Source organism: Pecten maximus, chromosome 18 (genome assembly GCF_902652985.1).
Source record: "Pecten maximus chromosome 18, xPecMax1.1, whole genome shotgun sequence".
Taxonomy (NCBI): domain Eukaryota; kingdom Metazoa; phylum Mollusca; class Bivalvia; order Pectinida; family Pectinidae; genus Pecten; species Pecten maximus.
Window position 1 is genome coordinate 31,215,405 of NC_047032.1, and position 17,372 is coordinate 31,232,776.

General features: G+C 35.7%; 1 protein-coding gene across 5 annotated transcripts in view; it reads left to right on the top strand.

Annotated features, from left to right (window-relative positions):
• LOC117316068 (doublecortin domain-containing protein 2-like) overlaps positions 1-17,372 on the top strand; it is a 107,340-nt gene that overhangs the window by 66,137 nt on the left and 23,831 nt on the right. For all 5 annotated transcript variants that reach the window (XM_033870545.1, XM_033870547.1, XM_033870549.1 and 2 more), the window contains exons 6-9: positions 1,766-1,927; positions 5,915-5,953; positions 11,445-11,471; positions 17,046-17,123. In XM_033870545.1, the coding sequence (XP_033726436.1) occupies positions 1,766-1,927; positions 5,915-5,953; positions 11,445-11,471; positions 17,046-17,123 (306 nt within the window). The remainder of the gene's footprint in view (positions 1-1,765; positions 1,928-5,914; positions 5,954-11,444; positions 11,472-17,045; positions 17,124-17,372) is intronic.

The following is a 17,372-nucleotide window of genomic DNA, read 5'->3' on the forward strand; positions in this document are numbered from 1 at the left end:
CTGTGAAATAGTGAGTATGGCTGTGAAATAATAAATATAGCAGGGAAATAGTGAGTATGGTTGTGTTGAATCAGTGAATATGGCTGTGAATCAATGAGTATGGTAGTGAAATAGTGAGTATGGCAGTGAAATAGTGAGTATGGCTGTGAAATAGTGAATATGGCTGTGAAATAGTGAGTATAGTAGTTAAATAATGAATATGGCAGTAAAGTAGTGAATATGGCAGTGAAAAAGTGTGTATCGCTATGAAATAGTGTGTATGGTAGTGAAATAGTGTGTATAGCTGTGAAATAGTGAGTATGGCAGTGAAATAGTGAGTATGACTGTGAAATAGTGAGTATGGCACTGAAATATTTATAGTAGTGAAATATTTAGTATGGCAGTGAAATAGTGAGTATTGCAGTGAAATAGTAAGTATAGCAGTGAAATATTGAGTATACATGTAGTAAGGAAAAAGTGAGGTGAAATAGTGAGATAAGCTGTGAAACATTGAGTAAAACTGTGAAATAGTCAGTATGGCTGTGAAATAGTGAATATAGCAGTGAAATCTTGAGTATAGTAGTAAAATAGTGAGTATGGCAGTGAATCAGTGTGTATGGCAGTGAAATAGTGAGTATGGCTGTGAAATATTGAATATGGCTGTGAATCCGTGAGTATAGTAGTAAAATATTGAGTATGGCTGTGAATCAGTGAGTATGGCAGTGAAATAGTGAGTATGGCTGTAAAATATTGAATATGACAGTGAAATATAGAGTATAGCTGCAAAATAGTGAGTATGGCTGCAAAATAGTGAGTATGGCTGTGAAATAGTGAATATGGCTGTGAATCGGTGAGTATAGTAGTAAAATATTGAGTATGGCTGTGAATCAGTGAGTATGGCAGTGAAATAGTGAGTATGGCTGTGAATCAGTGTGTATGGCTGTGAAATAGTGAGTATGGCTGTGAAATATTGAATATGGCAGTGAATCGGTGAGTATAGTAGTGAAATAGTGAGTATGGCAGTGAAATATTGAGTATGGCTGTGAATCAGTGAGTATGGCAGTGAAATAGTGAGTATGACAGTGAAATAGTGAGTATGGCTGTGAAATATTGAAATATGACAATGAAATATAGAGTATGGCTGCAAAATAGTGAGTATGGCTGCAAAATAGTGAGTATGGCAGTAAAATATTTAGTATGGCAGTGAAATAGTGAGTATGGCAGTGAAATAGTAAGTATAGTAGTGAAATATTGAGTATACATGTAGTAATGAAAAAGTGAGGTGAAATAGTGAGGTAAGCTGTGAAACAGTGAGTAAAACTGTGAAATAGTCAGTATGGCTGTGAAATAGTGAATATAGCAATGAAATCTTGAGTATAGTAGTAAAATAATGAGTATGGCAGTGAAATAGTGAGTATGGCAGTGAATCAGTGTGTATGGCAGTGAAATAGTAAGTATGGCTGTGAAATATTGAATATGGCAGTGATATATAAATATTATATGGCAATTATCTTGCATGGTGTAGAAGACAGTTTTATACTGATTTCTTGGTATATTAAAGTTTCAGAGATGTATGTGATAAAATGAGGAAAACAGGCACCCTGACAATGAACTTGATAGAGAAACTTGTTTCACTATAGGAATTTCTATGAACGATTGATACAGCCTTTTTGCTTCAAACCTCTGAAAAAAGACGTGGAGATTTGGGCTATAGAAAACCCAGCATTATAATTGTGGCTAAGATTTGCATGATGTTGTATAAAGGCACTGTGTGACATTGTTTCAGTGTCTACAATCTGAACGGGGACATGATAACAAAACCATCGGACTTCCAGCCAGAGGAATTCTACGTAGCTGTCCCACCCCAACAAGTATTCAAACACTGCCCCTACAGTTGTCGGCGTTATGACCTTCCCAACTTCATAACCAATCCCTATTATGGGACGGGGTAAGCATCTCATTAGAGGTTGTGAGCAGGTGTCTGTAGACATGGGACTCATATTATAAACTCTCCTTGTCACAATGGTAGTCTCATCTGTGGTAAAGATCCTGTCACCATCTAATCCAGAAACTTTGGGGGGGTGTCATTGCACATTTAGGAAGGCGAGGACTTTTATGTATTCAGATATTCCTGTTTCTTCATCAATATTCATGGTTATAAAACCAATCTTCATTAAAATTTCTACTATCTGGTTTTCTCTTGATTCCGATTACTTGTATTGTAGTCAGACTGAGTGTCTTTAGAATTTAGTTTGATGTTGGTTTGATATGAATAGGTTAGCTGGGGGATGGAGATATTTATTACTTGTATTGTAGTCAGACTGAGTGTCTTTAGAATTTAGTTTGATGTTGGTTTGATATGAATAGGTTAGCTGGGGGATGGAGATATTTATTTGCCTTAATCCAGGAATTGTGGTGTGGTCATGAAGTTTTATATTCCAATGTCTCCTGCTGTAGAACATGACAGAAGATGGATGTTTACTGCTGTCATCAGCTCGAAATCCACATATGCTAGAGTTTTTGTGCTAAGTGTTGGAAAAATCCTATGTCAGAATTTTTGTGTTGCTACCCAGGCCTGTACTTACATACATACATACATATATAATGTACATGTACTTACATACATACATACATATATAATGTACCTGTACTTACATACATACATATATAATGTACCTGTACTTACATACATATATAATGTACCTGTACTTACATACATACATATATAATGTACCTGTACTTACATACATACATACATACATACATACATACATACATATATAATGTACCTGTACTTACATACATATATAATGTACCTGTACTTACATACATATATAATGTACCTATACTTACATACATATATATAATGTACCTGTACTTACATACATATATATATAATGTACCTGTACTTACATACATACATATATAATGTACCTGTACTTACATACATATATAATGTACCTGTACTTACTACATATATACATATATAATGTACCTGTACTTACATACATATATAATGTACCTGTACTTACATACATATATAATGTACCTGTGTACTTACATACATACATAATGTACCTGTACTTACATACATACATACATATATAATGTACCTGTACTTACATACATACATACATACATACATATATAATGTACCTGTACTTACATATATAATGTACCTGTACTTACATACATACATATATAATGTACCTGTACTTACATACATACATACATATATAATGTACCTGTACTTACATACATATTTAATGTACCTGTACTTACATACATATACAGGGTACCTGTAATTGCACACATACATTTATACCTGTACACAATAAATGTTTCTACAGGTTATATAAAGAAATCCTGTATGATAGAAGTTACTTTGATTTACTGTTGTTACAGGCTCGATCTGCCTTTTGTACTGTTCCTTGTCCTGTCTTGTCTGTCCTATAATGATGATCTGTCCTGGTGTCCTAAAGGATCTTTCCTAGCTTGATTTAGCATCCTTTGTCCTAGATATATGTTCCATACCATTTTATCTCTCTTCATATATATATGTTTTTGTATATTGTACATAATGCGTATAATACATATCGATCTATTATTAGTGAAATATAATTACAATTATTATCCTTATTTGATAGATTTTCATCTATCTTTTGGCTTCAGTAATTCTCTTGATTTCTACTTAAAATTTCAAGCGTAATAAAAACACATTACCCTTCCTTTCATTGCAGTGAATTCGCTTATCTCCCCTACTCTCCTCACACAGTTATTTCCCCTAGTTAAACTGACAAAAAATTATCTCCCCTAGTTAAACATACAGTTCACTCTCTTGGTTAAACTGACACACAGTTACCCACCCACCCCCCCCCCCCCCCCCTACACAGTTATCTCCCCTAGTTAAACATACAGTTAACTCCCTTGGTTACACTGATACACAGTTATTTCCCCTAGTTAAACTGACAAAAAATTATCTCCCCTAGTTAAACATACAGTTAACTCCCTTGGTTAAGCTGATACACAGTTATCTCCCCTTGTTAAACATACAGTTAACTCTCTTGGTTACACTGATACACAGTTATCTCCCCTAGTTAAACTGACACACAGTTACCACCCCCCCCTAGTTAAAGTGACACACAGTTATCTCCCCTAGTTAAACTGACACACAGTTACAACCCCCCCCCCCCCCCCTATTTAAACTGACACACAGTTATCTCCCCTTGGTAAACTTATACACAGTAGTCTGCCCTAGTTAAACTGACACACAGTTATCTCCCCTAGTTAAACTGACACAGTGTTATCTCCCCCAGTTAAACTGACACACAGTTACCCCCCCAGTTAAACTGACACACAATTATCTCCCCTAGTTAATCTGACACAGTGTTATCTCCCCTAGTTAAACTGACACACAGTTACCCCCCCCCCCCCCCTCCCAGTTAAACTGACACACAGTTATCTCCCCTAGTTAAAGTGACACGTTATCTCCCCTTGGTAAACTTACACACAGTAGTCTGCCCTAGTTAAACTGACACACAGTTATCTCCCCTAGTTAAACTGACACAGAGTTATCTCCCCCAGTTAAACTGACACACAGTTACCCCCCCCCCCCCCAGTTAAACTGACACACAGTTATCTCCCCTAGTTAAACTGACACACAGTTATCTCCCCCAGTTAAACTGACACTGACAGTTATCTCCCCTAGTTAAACTGACACACAGTTATCTCCCCTAGTTAAACTGACACAGAGTTATCTCCCCCAGTTAAACTGACACACAGTTACCCCCCCCCCCCCCCCCCAGTTAAACTGACACACAATTATCTCCCCTAGTTAATCTGACACAGTGTTATCTCCCCTAGTTAAACTGACACACAGTTCCCCCCCCCCCCCCTCCCAGTTAAACTGACACACAGTTATCTCCCCTAGTTAAAGTGACACGTTGTTATCTCCCCTTGGTAAACTTACACACAGTAGTCTGCCCTAGTTAAACTGACACACAGTTATCTCCCCTAGTTAAACTGACACAGAGTTATCTCCCCCAGTTAAACTGACACACAGTTACCCCCCCCCCCCCCAGTTAAACTGACACACAGTTATCTCCCCTAGTTAAACTGACACACAGTTATCTCCCCCAGTTAAACTGACACTGACAGTTATCTCCCCTAGTTAAACTGACACACAGTTATCTCCCCTAGTTAAACTGACACAGAGTTATCTCCCCCAGTTAAACTGACACACAGTTATCTCCCCCAGTTAAACTGACACAGAGTTATCTCCCCCAGTTAAACTGACACACAGTTATCTCCCCTAGTTAAACTGACACACAGTTATCTCCCCTAGTTAAACTGATACACAGTTATCTCCCCCAGTTAAACTGACAGACAGTTATCTCCCCTAGTTAAACTGAAACACAGTTATTTCCTCAAGTCGAAGTAACACAAAGTTATTTCTCATGTTCTCTTGTTTGAAATAATTTCCAGTCACATTCCAATCTTAAATCCTCTCCCTTTCAGTTGAAAAGATTCATTTTTTATACGACTTAAGTTGAAACTACACATGTACATTAATTTATCACTGTGTATGAATTTTAATTTATCACTGTGCATGAACTGATTTATAATTACCTCCCTTTGGTTACAATTTGTCACCCTTTACACATTGTTGTTTGAAGTTATCCACATATTTATCACTGTTTGTGGCCATTAATTCTACCAAAGGAAATATGTTGACAGTTCTATAGACAAAATCTTAAGTTTTACTTCACGGCATGTTTAATTCATTTTTTCAATACTGATGTCGTATATTGATCTGAATTTGTCAACATGTTTTCATACAATTCCCTCACCATATAGAAACCATCCAATCATCTCCATCAAACTGAGTAAGTGGTAGCCTCACTTTGATATTCGATGATCGGTTTCTTGTTTGCAGGTTGCCACCTAGTGCTTACCTATGGCAAGACCCCTTCAGGTAAAAACCCATAGGAGCTAGTCATAATGTATAGTGGGGATTCTGTTTATTGTAGAATTACGCAAAGTTACACAGCTTGTTAGTTGTCATGGTAACCATTGGTAAACCTTGGACAATTGAATAAATAAAAATATATATTTGTATAATTTGGAATAGGAATAATGATATTACAGTGATTTTCATGATTTTCATTGTAGTTATATATTTTTGCTAAAGGTTACCATGGTAACTTAAAACAAAGTGCTAGCTACAGTAGTTATAAATATTAATTAATATAACCTCAGATGTTTTCAGGGTGAAATGTACAGGCAACCAAACTACTCTATCAATTAACATAAACATTTACAATGGTAACTAAAAGTATGGCTAACTGATCAAATTTCAATATATACTCAAGAGTTGCCATGGTGAATGATATAAACGAAATACTGGTAATCACTTAGGCAATTACTTACATTTATAAACTCTAATGTTACCATTGTAATTAGAATGCCAAGCACTGCATGGTCACTAATCAAATCTAACACCAAATGTTGCCATGGTAACCACCAACATATTTCAGTCACTAATCACATGTTACCCATGAAGGTTGCCATGGTAACAACTAATCATGCATTAACCACTAACCTATACAGCTATGGGTTATATAACATCAACCTATCATGGATGGGCTCATGTTTTAGTCACCCAAATTCTCATATTAAATTTTATTGATAACATTGAAAAGTTGCATGGTGGTGGCTAAGTTTGATTAGATGTTAGATACATTAACAAGTAAATTTTAAATTTAGAGGGTGCATGGTGATGGCAATTTATTATAAAAGATGCATGGTACAAGTGTTGTTACACTGTACAGTAGACTAGAATGTTACAGCTATGATAAAATTTTAAGATTTTGTCGTGTATGCTTGCATGGCCTTGTGTAGCATGATATTGAGATATATTGCATGACACAAACAAAAACTTATAATATGATCCCAGAATTCTGTCTATCTTTTCATCAAATACATTTCTATTGAAAGCTTACTATAAAATATTTTCTTATTGTGATACAGATTAAAAACAATATGTATATCTCTGTAAACAATATGTATATATCTGTAAACAATATCTGTATAAAAGATTATACTGTTAACTGTATGTTATCAAAGGAATGATCAAACATGTCGACACAACATAGCTGTGGGTAATTAACTAACCTCCCCTGACAGGAAATCTGTCAGACTTATTGACTCTAACAACATTCCCCCATCTCTACCATTTATCCTCTAGTTATGAGGATATTTATGGTACATACTTTATTTACAGGATTAACACAAAGCATGTCAATTAGCATGTTAGTCAGCATGTCAATCAGCATGTTTCCTTCATTAAGTCCACTTTGATCTGTCGGGTTGTTTTACCCGAGTTTTAGGCCGATTAGCTGCTAACAATGAAAAAGTTGTGTATGATTAGGATTCCGTCATCTCTGACTGGCCCAGAGGATAGATATAACTTCACTCTTTATTGACATAAAGTCCTTTATTGTTTAGTAAATGACCAGTTCAAAGCGTTAACAGTAATTATGATATAAAAACTATAGCCCGCACCTTTTTCAAAGCATCAGCATCAATGGAAAAATTTGAAAAATGATATGTCCTCCTGCCTTTCCAAAGTATAATTTTGCAAAAACCATGTATAGAAAATAGACTGCAGCTTTTTCAAAACATTAGCAGCAATTATAGCATAGGGAAAAATACTGCAGTTTTTCAAAGAACATAATTTGTTAGGAGTAGACATTTGGTTAACCTAGTTAGATATGGGTGAGGAGTAGAGACTTGGTTAACCTGGTTAGATATGGGTGAGGAGTACAGACTTGGTTAACCTAGTTAGATATGGGTGAGGAGTAGAGACTTGGTTAACCTGGTTAGATATGGGTGAGGAGTAGAGACTTTGTTAACCTGGTTAGATATGGGTGAGGAGTAGATACTTGGTTAACCTGGTTAGATATGGGTGAGGAGTAGAGACTAGGTTAACCTGGTTAGATATGGGTGAGGAGTAGAGGCTTGGTTAACCTGGTTAGATATGGGTGAGGAGTAGATACTTGGTTAACCTGGTTAGATATGGGTGAGGAGTAGAGACTAGGTTAACCTGGTTAGATATGGGTGAGGAGTAGAGCCTTGGTTAACCTGGTTAGATATGGGTTTGGAGTAGAGACTTGGTTAACCTGGTTAGATATGGGTGAGGAGTAGAGACTTGGTTAACCTGGTTAGATATGGGTGAGGAGTAGAGGCTTGGTTAACCTGGTTAGATATGGGTGAGGAGTAGATACTTGGTTAACCTGGTTAGATATGGGTTTGGAGTAGAGACTTGGTTAACATGGTTAGATATGGGTGAGGAGTAGAGACTTGGTTAACCTGGTTAGATATGGTTGAGGAGTAGAGACTTGGTTAACCTAGTTAGATATGGGTGAGGAGTAGAGACTTGGTTAACCTAGTTAGATATGGGTGAGGAGTAGAGACTTGGTTTACCTGGTTAGATATGGGTGAGGAGTAGAGACTTGGTTAACCTGGTTAGATATGGGTGAGGAGTAGATACTTGGTAAACCTGGTTAGATATGGGTTTGGAGTAGAGACTTGGTTAACCTGGTTAGATATGGGTGAGGAGTAGAGACTTGGTTAACCTGGTTAGATACGGGTGAGGAGTAGAGACTTGGTTAACCTGGTTAGATACGGGTGAGGAGTAGATACTTGGATAACCTGGTTAAATATGGTTGAGGAGTAGATACTTGGTTAACCTGGTTAGATATGGGTGAGGAGTAGATACTTGGTTAACCTGGTTAGATATGGGTGAGAATTTATTAATGACAGGACGATGATAACAGTACAGTAGTAAAATGTATGATAATAAAATCTACAAAATATTGTAATAAGGGGAAGTAACTCTAATATGAAGCCTACATAAATCTTTTCAAATTGTAGAAGCTTTAGTTCTAAAAATCCTGGAAGTCTGTTATGGAAACATTCTCGCTTGTACATGTAAATGTATTTTGTTTCACTTAAAATTGTTGCTATTATTTTTTATTGTGTAATTAGTATTACAATTGTCTTATTCAGTCTTTCTAGTCTTAGATACCTGGATTAGTACTGATCTGCATGCTGTAATACCTGACTTTAAGATTTGTCAAATTATATTTCAGTAAAACAGATCTGCATGTTTTCTTCATTAATTGTATAAATTTGGTCAAAAAAAGTAAATTTTTTGAGGTTTATATCATTGATGTATTATGTATTAATAGTGTCTCGAAAATAAAACTTAAAGTGAAAAAAAGGTCTGTATCCATTAAGATTTGAAATGTTGACAATGAAAGATTGAAATCTTTACCATACATAACCCCCCTCCCCAATATTCTCTGTTAAATTGTTAAGAATTAAAAAAAAACAGACTAAACTGTGTAAAACATCATAGAAAGGCTTCTTCCAATTTTACAAGTGTAGTATGAATTGCTCCAAACTTTTTGTAGTAGTAATCAATGTATGTGAGCTCATTAAAACTTTGGAGTGTTTTGGTGATTTTTTTAACCTTGTCAGTGTCTTAAAATATAAGCTGTATTTTGGCGAGGGTAAAGAAAGACAAAAGTGGCGAGCCTTGGCGAGCCAAAAATACAGCTTATATTTTAAGACACTGACCATGTATTCTATTTATCCTGCAACAGTCATAAAAATAATCATTTTGAAGTGAAACGGTGTCAAAAATGACAGAAATATGTTCGCCTTTTAAACGTAGTTTAACTTTGAAGTAGGTCAGTCGAACTGACGCATGTGCTAAGATTCCAAAATACAGCTGTTTTCCGTCACTGCCGTATACAGCAAAAATATATACGGTGGGTGTATTCCGACAATGCGGTGGCAGTTGCAGGATAAATAGATATAAATGGTATGTTGTCCTGGTGAAGAAGAAGCTTACCGAGTACACAGCGCAGATCATGGAGTTGATGTTTTAAGCTTTAATGAATTAAATTACATATGCATGTTGTGCTAGGTATTTGATATGGTAGATCACTCAGATAGATTTAACACCAGTTTGTAAGCTTCAGTCAGCGCAATAGAAATCACAAATATGTTTAATTTGTCAGAGTTACATTATATAGGATTGGTCAGGTATCCATAAATTTAACTTTGGTAAAAACAATCGCTGAAATCTGTGTGGAATCAACTTCATGTTTTGTTAAGTAATTAAACATTTGTCACTGTTGTCTGATTTGTGAGTATGTGGTGTTTGTTACACATGTGTCACATTCATGTGTCACATACATGTGTCACTTATGTGTCGCATACCTGTGTCACCCATGTGTCACACACATGTCACATACATGTGTCACCCATGTGTCACACACATGGCACATACATGTGTCACCCATATGTCACATACATGTGTCACCCATGTGTCACACACATGTCACATACATGTGTTACCCATGTGTCGCATACATGTGTCACCCATGTGTCACATGACTAGCATTGTTATCACTACTATGTATTTGTGTAACTTTTTGAGATTTATTAATTCATTAAAAATGGTTTTAATTCTGGAATTTGTTTTTAAATCTCACGAATCATATCAGTGAGATCCCATCAACCATTTGAAAAAAAAAAAAAAATTCTGACAGTTATTGAGTTTTTCAGTATCATCAATGTCACTAAATGTATATCACTGTACAACAATGCCATGACATCAGATCATTACTGATGTCATAATGAGCTGTCCAGTTGTTATATTTTGATATAAAAATTAAGGTCTACTGGCTAATTCTGATATCACAGTGACAATGTGTCATTAATGTGGTCTAGGCATTGTGTCATGATGTCATGTCCTGGATAATTCTAATGTGACATTACTAGTGTCATAACGTCATGCCCTGGATAATTCTAATGTGACATTACTAGTGTCATAACGTCATGTCCTGGATAATTCTAATGTGACATTACTAGTGTCATGATGTCATGTCCTGGATAATTCTGACATGACATTACTAGTGTCATGATGTCATGCCCTGGATAATTCTGATGTGACAGTACAACTGTCATGATGTCATGCCCTTGATAATTCTGATGTGACAGTACTAGTGTCATAACGTCATGTCCTGGATAATTCTGATGTGACAGTACTATTGTCCTGACCACTTCATGTGTTGTTCACAGTAAACAATTCATTTTATTGTGTGTTACAATATTTGTCATACATTGTAAGTTGTGTTATACATATGATGTACATTGTATTTAATCCAATTAATGATTTTTGATGGCTTGTTTAAAGTAAGACTTTATACATGTGTGGTATCTGATACATTGTATGTAACTCATTATCTGTGTAACAGTATAATTACCTGCATGTATGACATGGTGTTTTCTAGTTTGTGATACATTCCAGACTATGTATATTGTATGAAGGTTGTAGACAATATTGTATCATATATTGTTTCCTACTATACTGTATTGTCCTTTCTCAACAGCAGCTCTAGGCCCACCACCTGGACAAGGTAATTCTCTCAACACACCTCACAGAGTGCTGTATCACCAGCATGTTTCTCTTACCCAGCATGATTTGTGCTTTGCTAACTTAGCAAGCTTCTATTACCCAGAATGCCATAATTATTTACCCAGTATGCTTTGTTTTTGTGAGCATGCATCACTTACCCAGAGTGCCTTATTTACCCAGCATGCTTTGTTTTTGTGAGCATGCTTCACTTACCCAGAGTGCCTTATTTACCCAGCATGCTTTACTTATCGGGTACGTACTTGGTTATACCTTGTGCATTCTTCACTTACCAAATAAACTTCATTACCCAGCATGCATTGGTTTCCAAGATATTACTTAACAGTATGAGTTTGGATGGAAAATTTAATCTTTGGTGTTTAAATTGGGGCTCCAGTTTCAAAATATGCGTGTATTGTCTTTGCTGTTGGCCTGTGTAGGGATTTTGGCAATATAAAGGAATTTTTACTTGTGTAAGATATATCTATAATTATAACTGGTCATGTATCACCTGGTTATTCTCACTCTTGACTAGTTTGTGACCGTCACTCACCGTCCCCCTTCTCACCTCCCCTTCCCCTGTCCCTCACCCCCCGCCCCCACACCCCAAACCCCCAACCCCCCAACCCCCCAATTTCACCTTTTCACTTCCACATTATCTCACCATTACACTGAACAAACTATCACAATTACATCACCTGACATTTGTCAATAATGTAAGAGAATTCATTGGTTTAAGTAAATTTACATTAAGAAGGTGTTATATATGTGTAAACAGTCCTGATCATACAAAGTTTACTAAAGACATGTGTTGGTAATAGGTATTATCAGGATAAAATCTGGTGTCATGTATGATTTTAAAAATCCAAGTATTTCAACAGGAAAAGCAACGCAAAATTTGTTGTTTAAAGTAATTTTTTAGTTTGTCAAAAGTAGGTCTATAAATGATGTGACTTGACATTTCTAACACATACAATATCCCTGATGGGAAATAATTCCAAGATTAACTGATAAATACATTCACTATAGTGTTGTACCGTAGGACATAACCGTAACGTCTAGTGAACTGCATGTGGTATAGCATTGTGTCAGGGTTTTAGGCTGCATTAAGTTTTAGTGAGCTTGGTTATATATTGGATATATAAGTGAGCTGTGATTGTATATCTGAATGAGCTGTGTCTGTGTAGTTTTAGTGAGCTAGGTTATATATTGGATATATAAATGAGCTGTGTCTGTGTAGTTTTAGTGAGCTAGGTTATATATTGGATATATAAGTGAGCTGTGATTGTATATCTGAATGAGCTGTGTCTGTGTAGTTTTAGTGAGCTTGGTTATATATTGGATATATAAATGAGCTGTGTCTGTAGTTTTAGTGAGCTAGGTTATATATTGGATATATAAATGAGCTGTGTCTGTGTAGTTTTAGTGAGCTAGGTTATATATTGGATATATAAATGAGCTGTGTCTGTGTAGTTTTAGTGAGCTAGGTTATATATTGGATATATAAATGAGCTGTGTCTGTGTAGTTTTAGTGAGCTTGGTTATATATTGGATATATAAATGAGCTGTGTCTGTGTAGTTTTAGTGAGCTAGGTTATATATTGGATATATAAATGAGCTGTGTCTGTGTAGTTTTAGTGGGCTTGGTTATATATTGGATATATAAATGAGCTGTGTCTGTGTAGTTTTAGTGAGCTAGGTTATATATTGGATATATAAATGAGCTGTGTCTGTGTAGTTTTAGTGAGCTAGGTTATATATTGGATATATAAATGAGCTGTGTCTGTGTAGTTTTAGTGAGCTTGGTTATATATTGGATATATAAATGAGCTGTGTCTGTGTAGTTTTAGTGAGCTTGGTTATATATTGGATATATAAATGAGCTATGTCTGTGTAGTTTTAGTGAGCTTGGTTATATATTGGATATATAAATGAGCTATGTCTGTGTAGTTTTAGTGAGCTAGGTTATATATTGGATATATAAATGAGCTGTGTCTGTGTAGTTTTAGTGAGCTAGGTTATATATTGGATATATAAATGAGCTGTGTCTGTGTAGTTTTAGTGAGCTAGGTTATATATTGGATATATAAATGAGCTGTGTCTGTGTAGTTTTAGTGAGCTAGGTTATATATTGGATATATAAATGAGCTGTGTCTGTGTAGTTTTAGCCCCTCCTCATTAGATGGTGGCTGTTATTGTCTGGTCTGTCCATTGTTTGACCGTAATCAATCCATTTCTTTAACTTAATTTGTAGGTTCCCTTTGGTCCTGAGATCATGAAGAAATGGCTGACCTGTGGCCATTTTTAATTATGAAAGTTAAAGTTTTAACATTCAACACTTAAAAGTTAGAGTTTATTATCACTATTTCTCTGAATGTTTCCGATAGATCTTAATTCCTCAGATTTTACAAGTAAGTTCTTGTTTTTAAATGTTGGACCTAAATAAAGATCACCCTATTATGGATACCGTCGGTCCCTTTAGGATCTCTTGTTATGAGGTAGATGATGCTAGTGTTTTATGTAGTATGTTTTAGTGAGCATGTCATGCAGCATTTTTTGTGTTGAATATTTAAGTGAAATGTGATGTCATGCAGCATTTTTTGTATTGAATATTTTAGTGAACTGTGATGTCATGCAGCATTTTTTGTATTGAATATTTTAGTGAACTGTGATGTCATGCAGCATTTTTTGTGTTGAATATTTTAGTGAACTATGATGTCATGCAGCATTTTTTGTGTTGAATATTTTAGTGAACTGTGATGTCATGCAGTATTTTTTGTGTTGAGTATTTCAGCAAGCTCAAACCATTTGAGCGACCTGGTCACCAGCATTCAGTCCAGTCCAGTTCCGATACATACAAAACATGTGTGCAGGACAGTGAAAGAAGATTGTTACCTGTATGACCTGTGTTACCTGTATTACCTGTATAACCTGTGTTACCTGTATTACCTGTATGACCTGTGTTACCTGTGTTACCTGTATGACCTGTATTACCTGTATGACCTGTGTTACCTGTATTACCTGTATAACCTGTATGACCTGTATTACCTGTATGACCTGTGTTACCTGTATGACCTGTATGACCTGTATGACCTGTATGACCTGTGTTACCTGTATTACCTGTATGACCTGTGTTACCTGTATGACCTGTATGACCTGTATTACCTGTATGACTTGTGTTACCTGTATTACCTGTGTTACCTGTGTTACATGTGTTACCTGTATTACCTGTATTACCTGTATGACCTGTAAAACCTGTGTTACCTGTATGACCTGTGTTACCTGTGTTACCTGTGTTACCTGTATGACCTGTGTTACCTGTATTACCTGTATTACCTGTATTACCTGTATTAACTGTATGACCTGTATTACCTGTATTACCTGTATGACATATGTTACCTGTATTACCTGTGTTACCTGTATGACCTGTGTTACCTGTATGACCTGTGTTACCTGTATGACCTATGTTACCTGTATTACCTGTGTTACCTGTATTACCTGTATTACCTGCATTAACCTGTGTTACCTGTATTACCTGTGATAGGTCCTGTATTACCTGTGTTACCTGTATTACCTGTGTTACCTGTATTACCTGTGTTACCTGTATGACCTGTATGACCTGTATGACCTGTATGACCTGTATTAGCTGTATGACCTGTGTTACCTGTATGACCTGTGTTACCTGTGATACCTGTGTAACCTGTATGACCTGTGTTACCTGTATGACCTGTATGACCAGTATGACCTGATTACCTGTATTACCTGTATGACCTGTATGACCTGTTTTACCTGTATGACCTGTGTTACCTGTATTACCTGTTTCCTGTATTACCTGTGTTACCTGTATTACCTGTGTTACCTGTGTTACCTGTATTACCTGTGTTACCTGTATTACCTGTATGACCTGTATGACCTGTATGACCTGTGTTACCTGTATTACCTGTTTCCTGTATTACCTGTGTTACCTGTATTACCTGTATGACCTGTATGACCTGTATGACCTGTGTTACCTGTATTACCTGTTTCCTGTATTACCTGTGTTACCTGTATTACCTGTATGACCTGTATGACCTGTGTTACCTATGTTACCTGTATGACCTGTGTTACCTGTGTTACCTGTATTACCTGTGTTACCTGTATTACCTGTGTTACATGTATGACCTGTGTTACCTGTATTACCTGTGTTACCTGTATTACCTGTGTTACAATACAATACAATACAATACAATACAATATTTTATTTATTAGAGTGTCACACATTTTTACAACATGGTAAAAACACAGTCATGATAGATAAAAATACCAATTAGAGTAAAAAATGTCCAGCCATATTTGGCTTACGAGACACTTAAAAAATTGTACCTGTTAAGAATATCAAGTATCTTCTTAAATTTATTTAGGATTTAAGAACACAACTTCGACTTATCTAAAATTGCAAGATTAGTAAAAACTACCAGTGTAGTAACATAACCTCCATATTTGGGTAAAAATACATGATAATGTACATATTAAACAAAATTAAAACATAATCTTCGTCTGTACATGTTGTATAATGTCGATGCTAACGTGGATTGTAAGCTCGCATTTTGCATAAGAAATTGTAATTTGATTGAAGAATCAAGATTTGTGAAATTTGGTAAATAAAATAATGCTTTGTTGTATAAAGAAAGTTTCAAATCTGAGTAAAAGTCACAATCTATGAGAAAATGAGTTTCATCTTCTATAGAGCCTGAATGACATAAAGTACACTTTCTCTCCTGTAAAGGCGTAACAGGATGAGAATACCGACCCGTCTCTACTTTAAGGTTCAAATTGCCACAACGAAATTTGGTTAAGGTTTGTCGATGTTTATAATTCATGATCAAAGTCACATAAGGTTCCGGAGCTAGACTATATTTATACGTTCGGTAGGTCCTAAGTTTATTACCGTTGTCTTTACCAGAATCGTTCCACATCTGTCTATACCATGTAGTTTCATCCTCTTGTCGGAGCGATAGCTTTGCTTCATTGAGACATGATGTATAAGACGGGTTAGGTTCTAAAAGAGAGTTCAATAATATGTATGACCTGTATTACTGGATGACCTGTGTTACCTGTATTACCTGTGTTACCTGTATTACCAGTGTTACCTGTTGTGCCAGCATCTTGTTCTGTTTGTGGGGTACTGGGTCATGCATCACTGTCAAATTAGGCCATCATTTTTTATTTATTTATTTATTTATTTTTTGATTGATTGATTGGTTGATTGATTGATTGATTGATTGATTGATTGATTGATTTATTTTCTGGAAGATAGCCTGACAAATTTCCTACCCGGTATAATCTGTCTCAAGAGTCAAGATACTGTTTCAGAAAATATTTGTCTACAAATAATCTGTTCTCTTCAATTTTGCAGAATCATCAATTTTAATACAGTTAACAAACATATTACACTACATGTATATACCCTACTACAGGTGGTCAGAACTGTTAATAAGTCTACATGTCTTTAGTGCTAATAAGTCTACATGTCTTTAGTGCTAATAAGTCTACATGTCTTTAGTGCTAATAAGTCTACATGTCTTTACTATTTAAACAGTAAATACAACCCAGTGCCACCTATCAGCAAGCCCTCCCCTAACCAGTCGGTGGCCAGTCACCCCGAGACCAACCTCAGGTAGGTCATGTCACTAGTATTCTGATGTATTAATGCTGGTTCTTCTGTTAACTCTGATTTTAAAGAATTTCAAAAGATATCTTTAAAGTAAAAAAACAACAAAATCATAACTACAATGTGTATAAGAGATTTAAAATCTTTTATTTAGTACTCACAGCGGAATGCTGAATATTTGAAGCACTCAGAGGACAACTATTTTATTTGGTTATGAAGATGTTATTATGTCATACTAAACTGACTCTTTGGGGA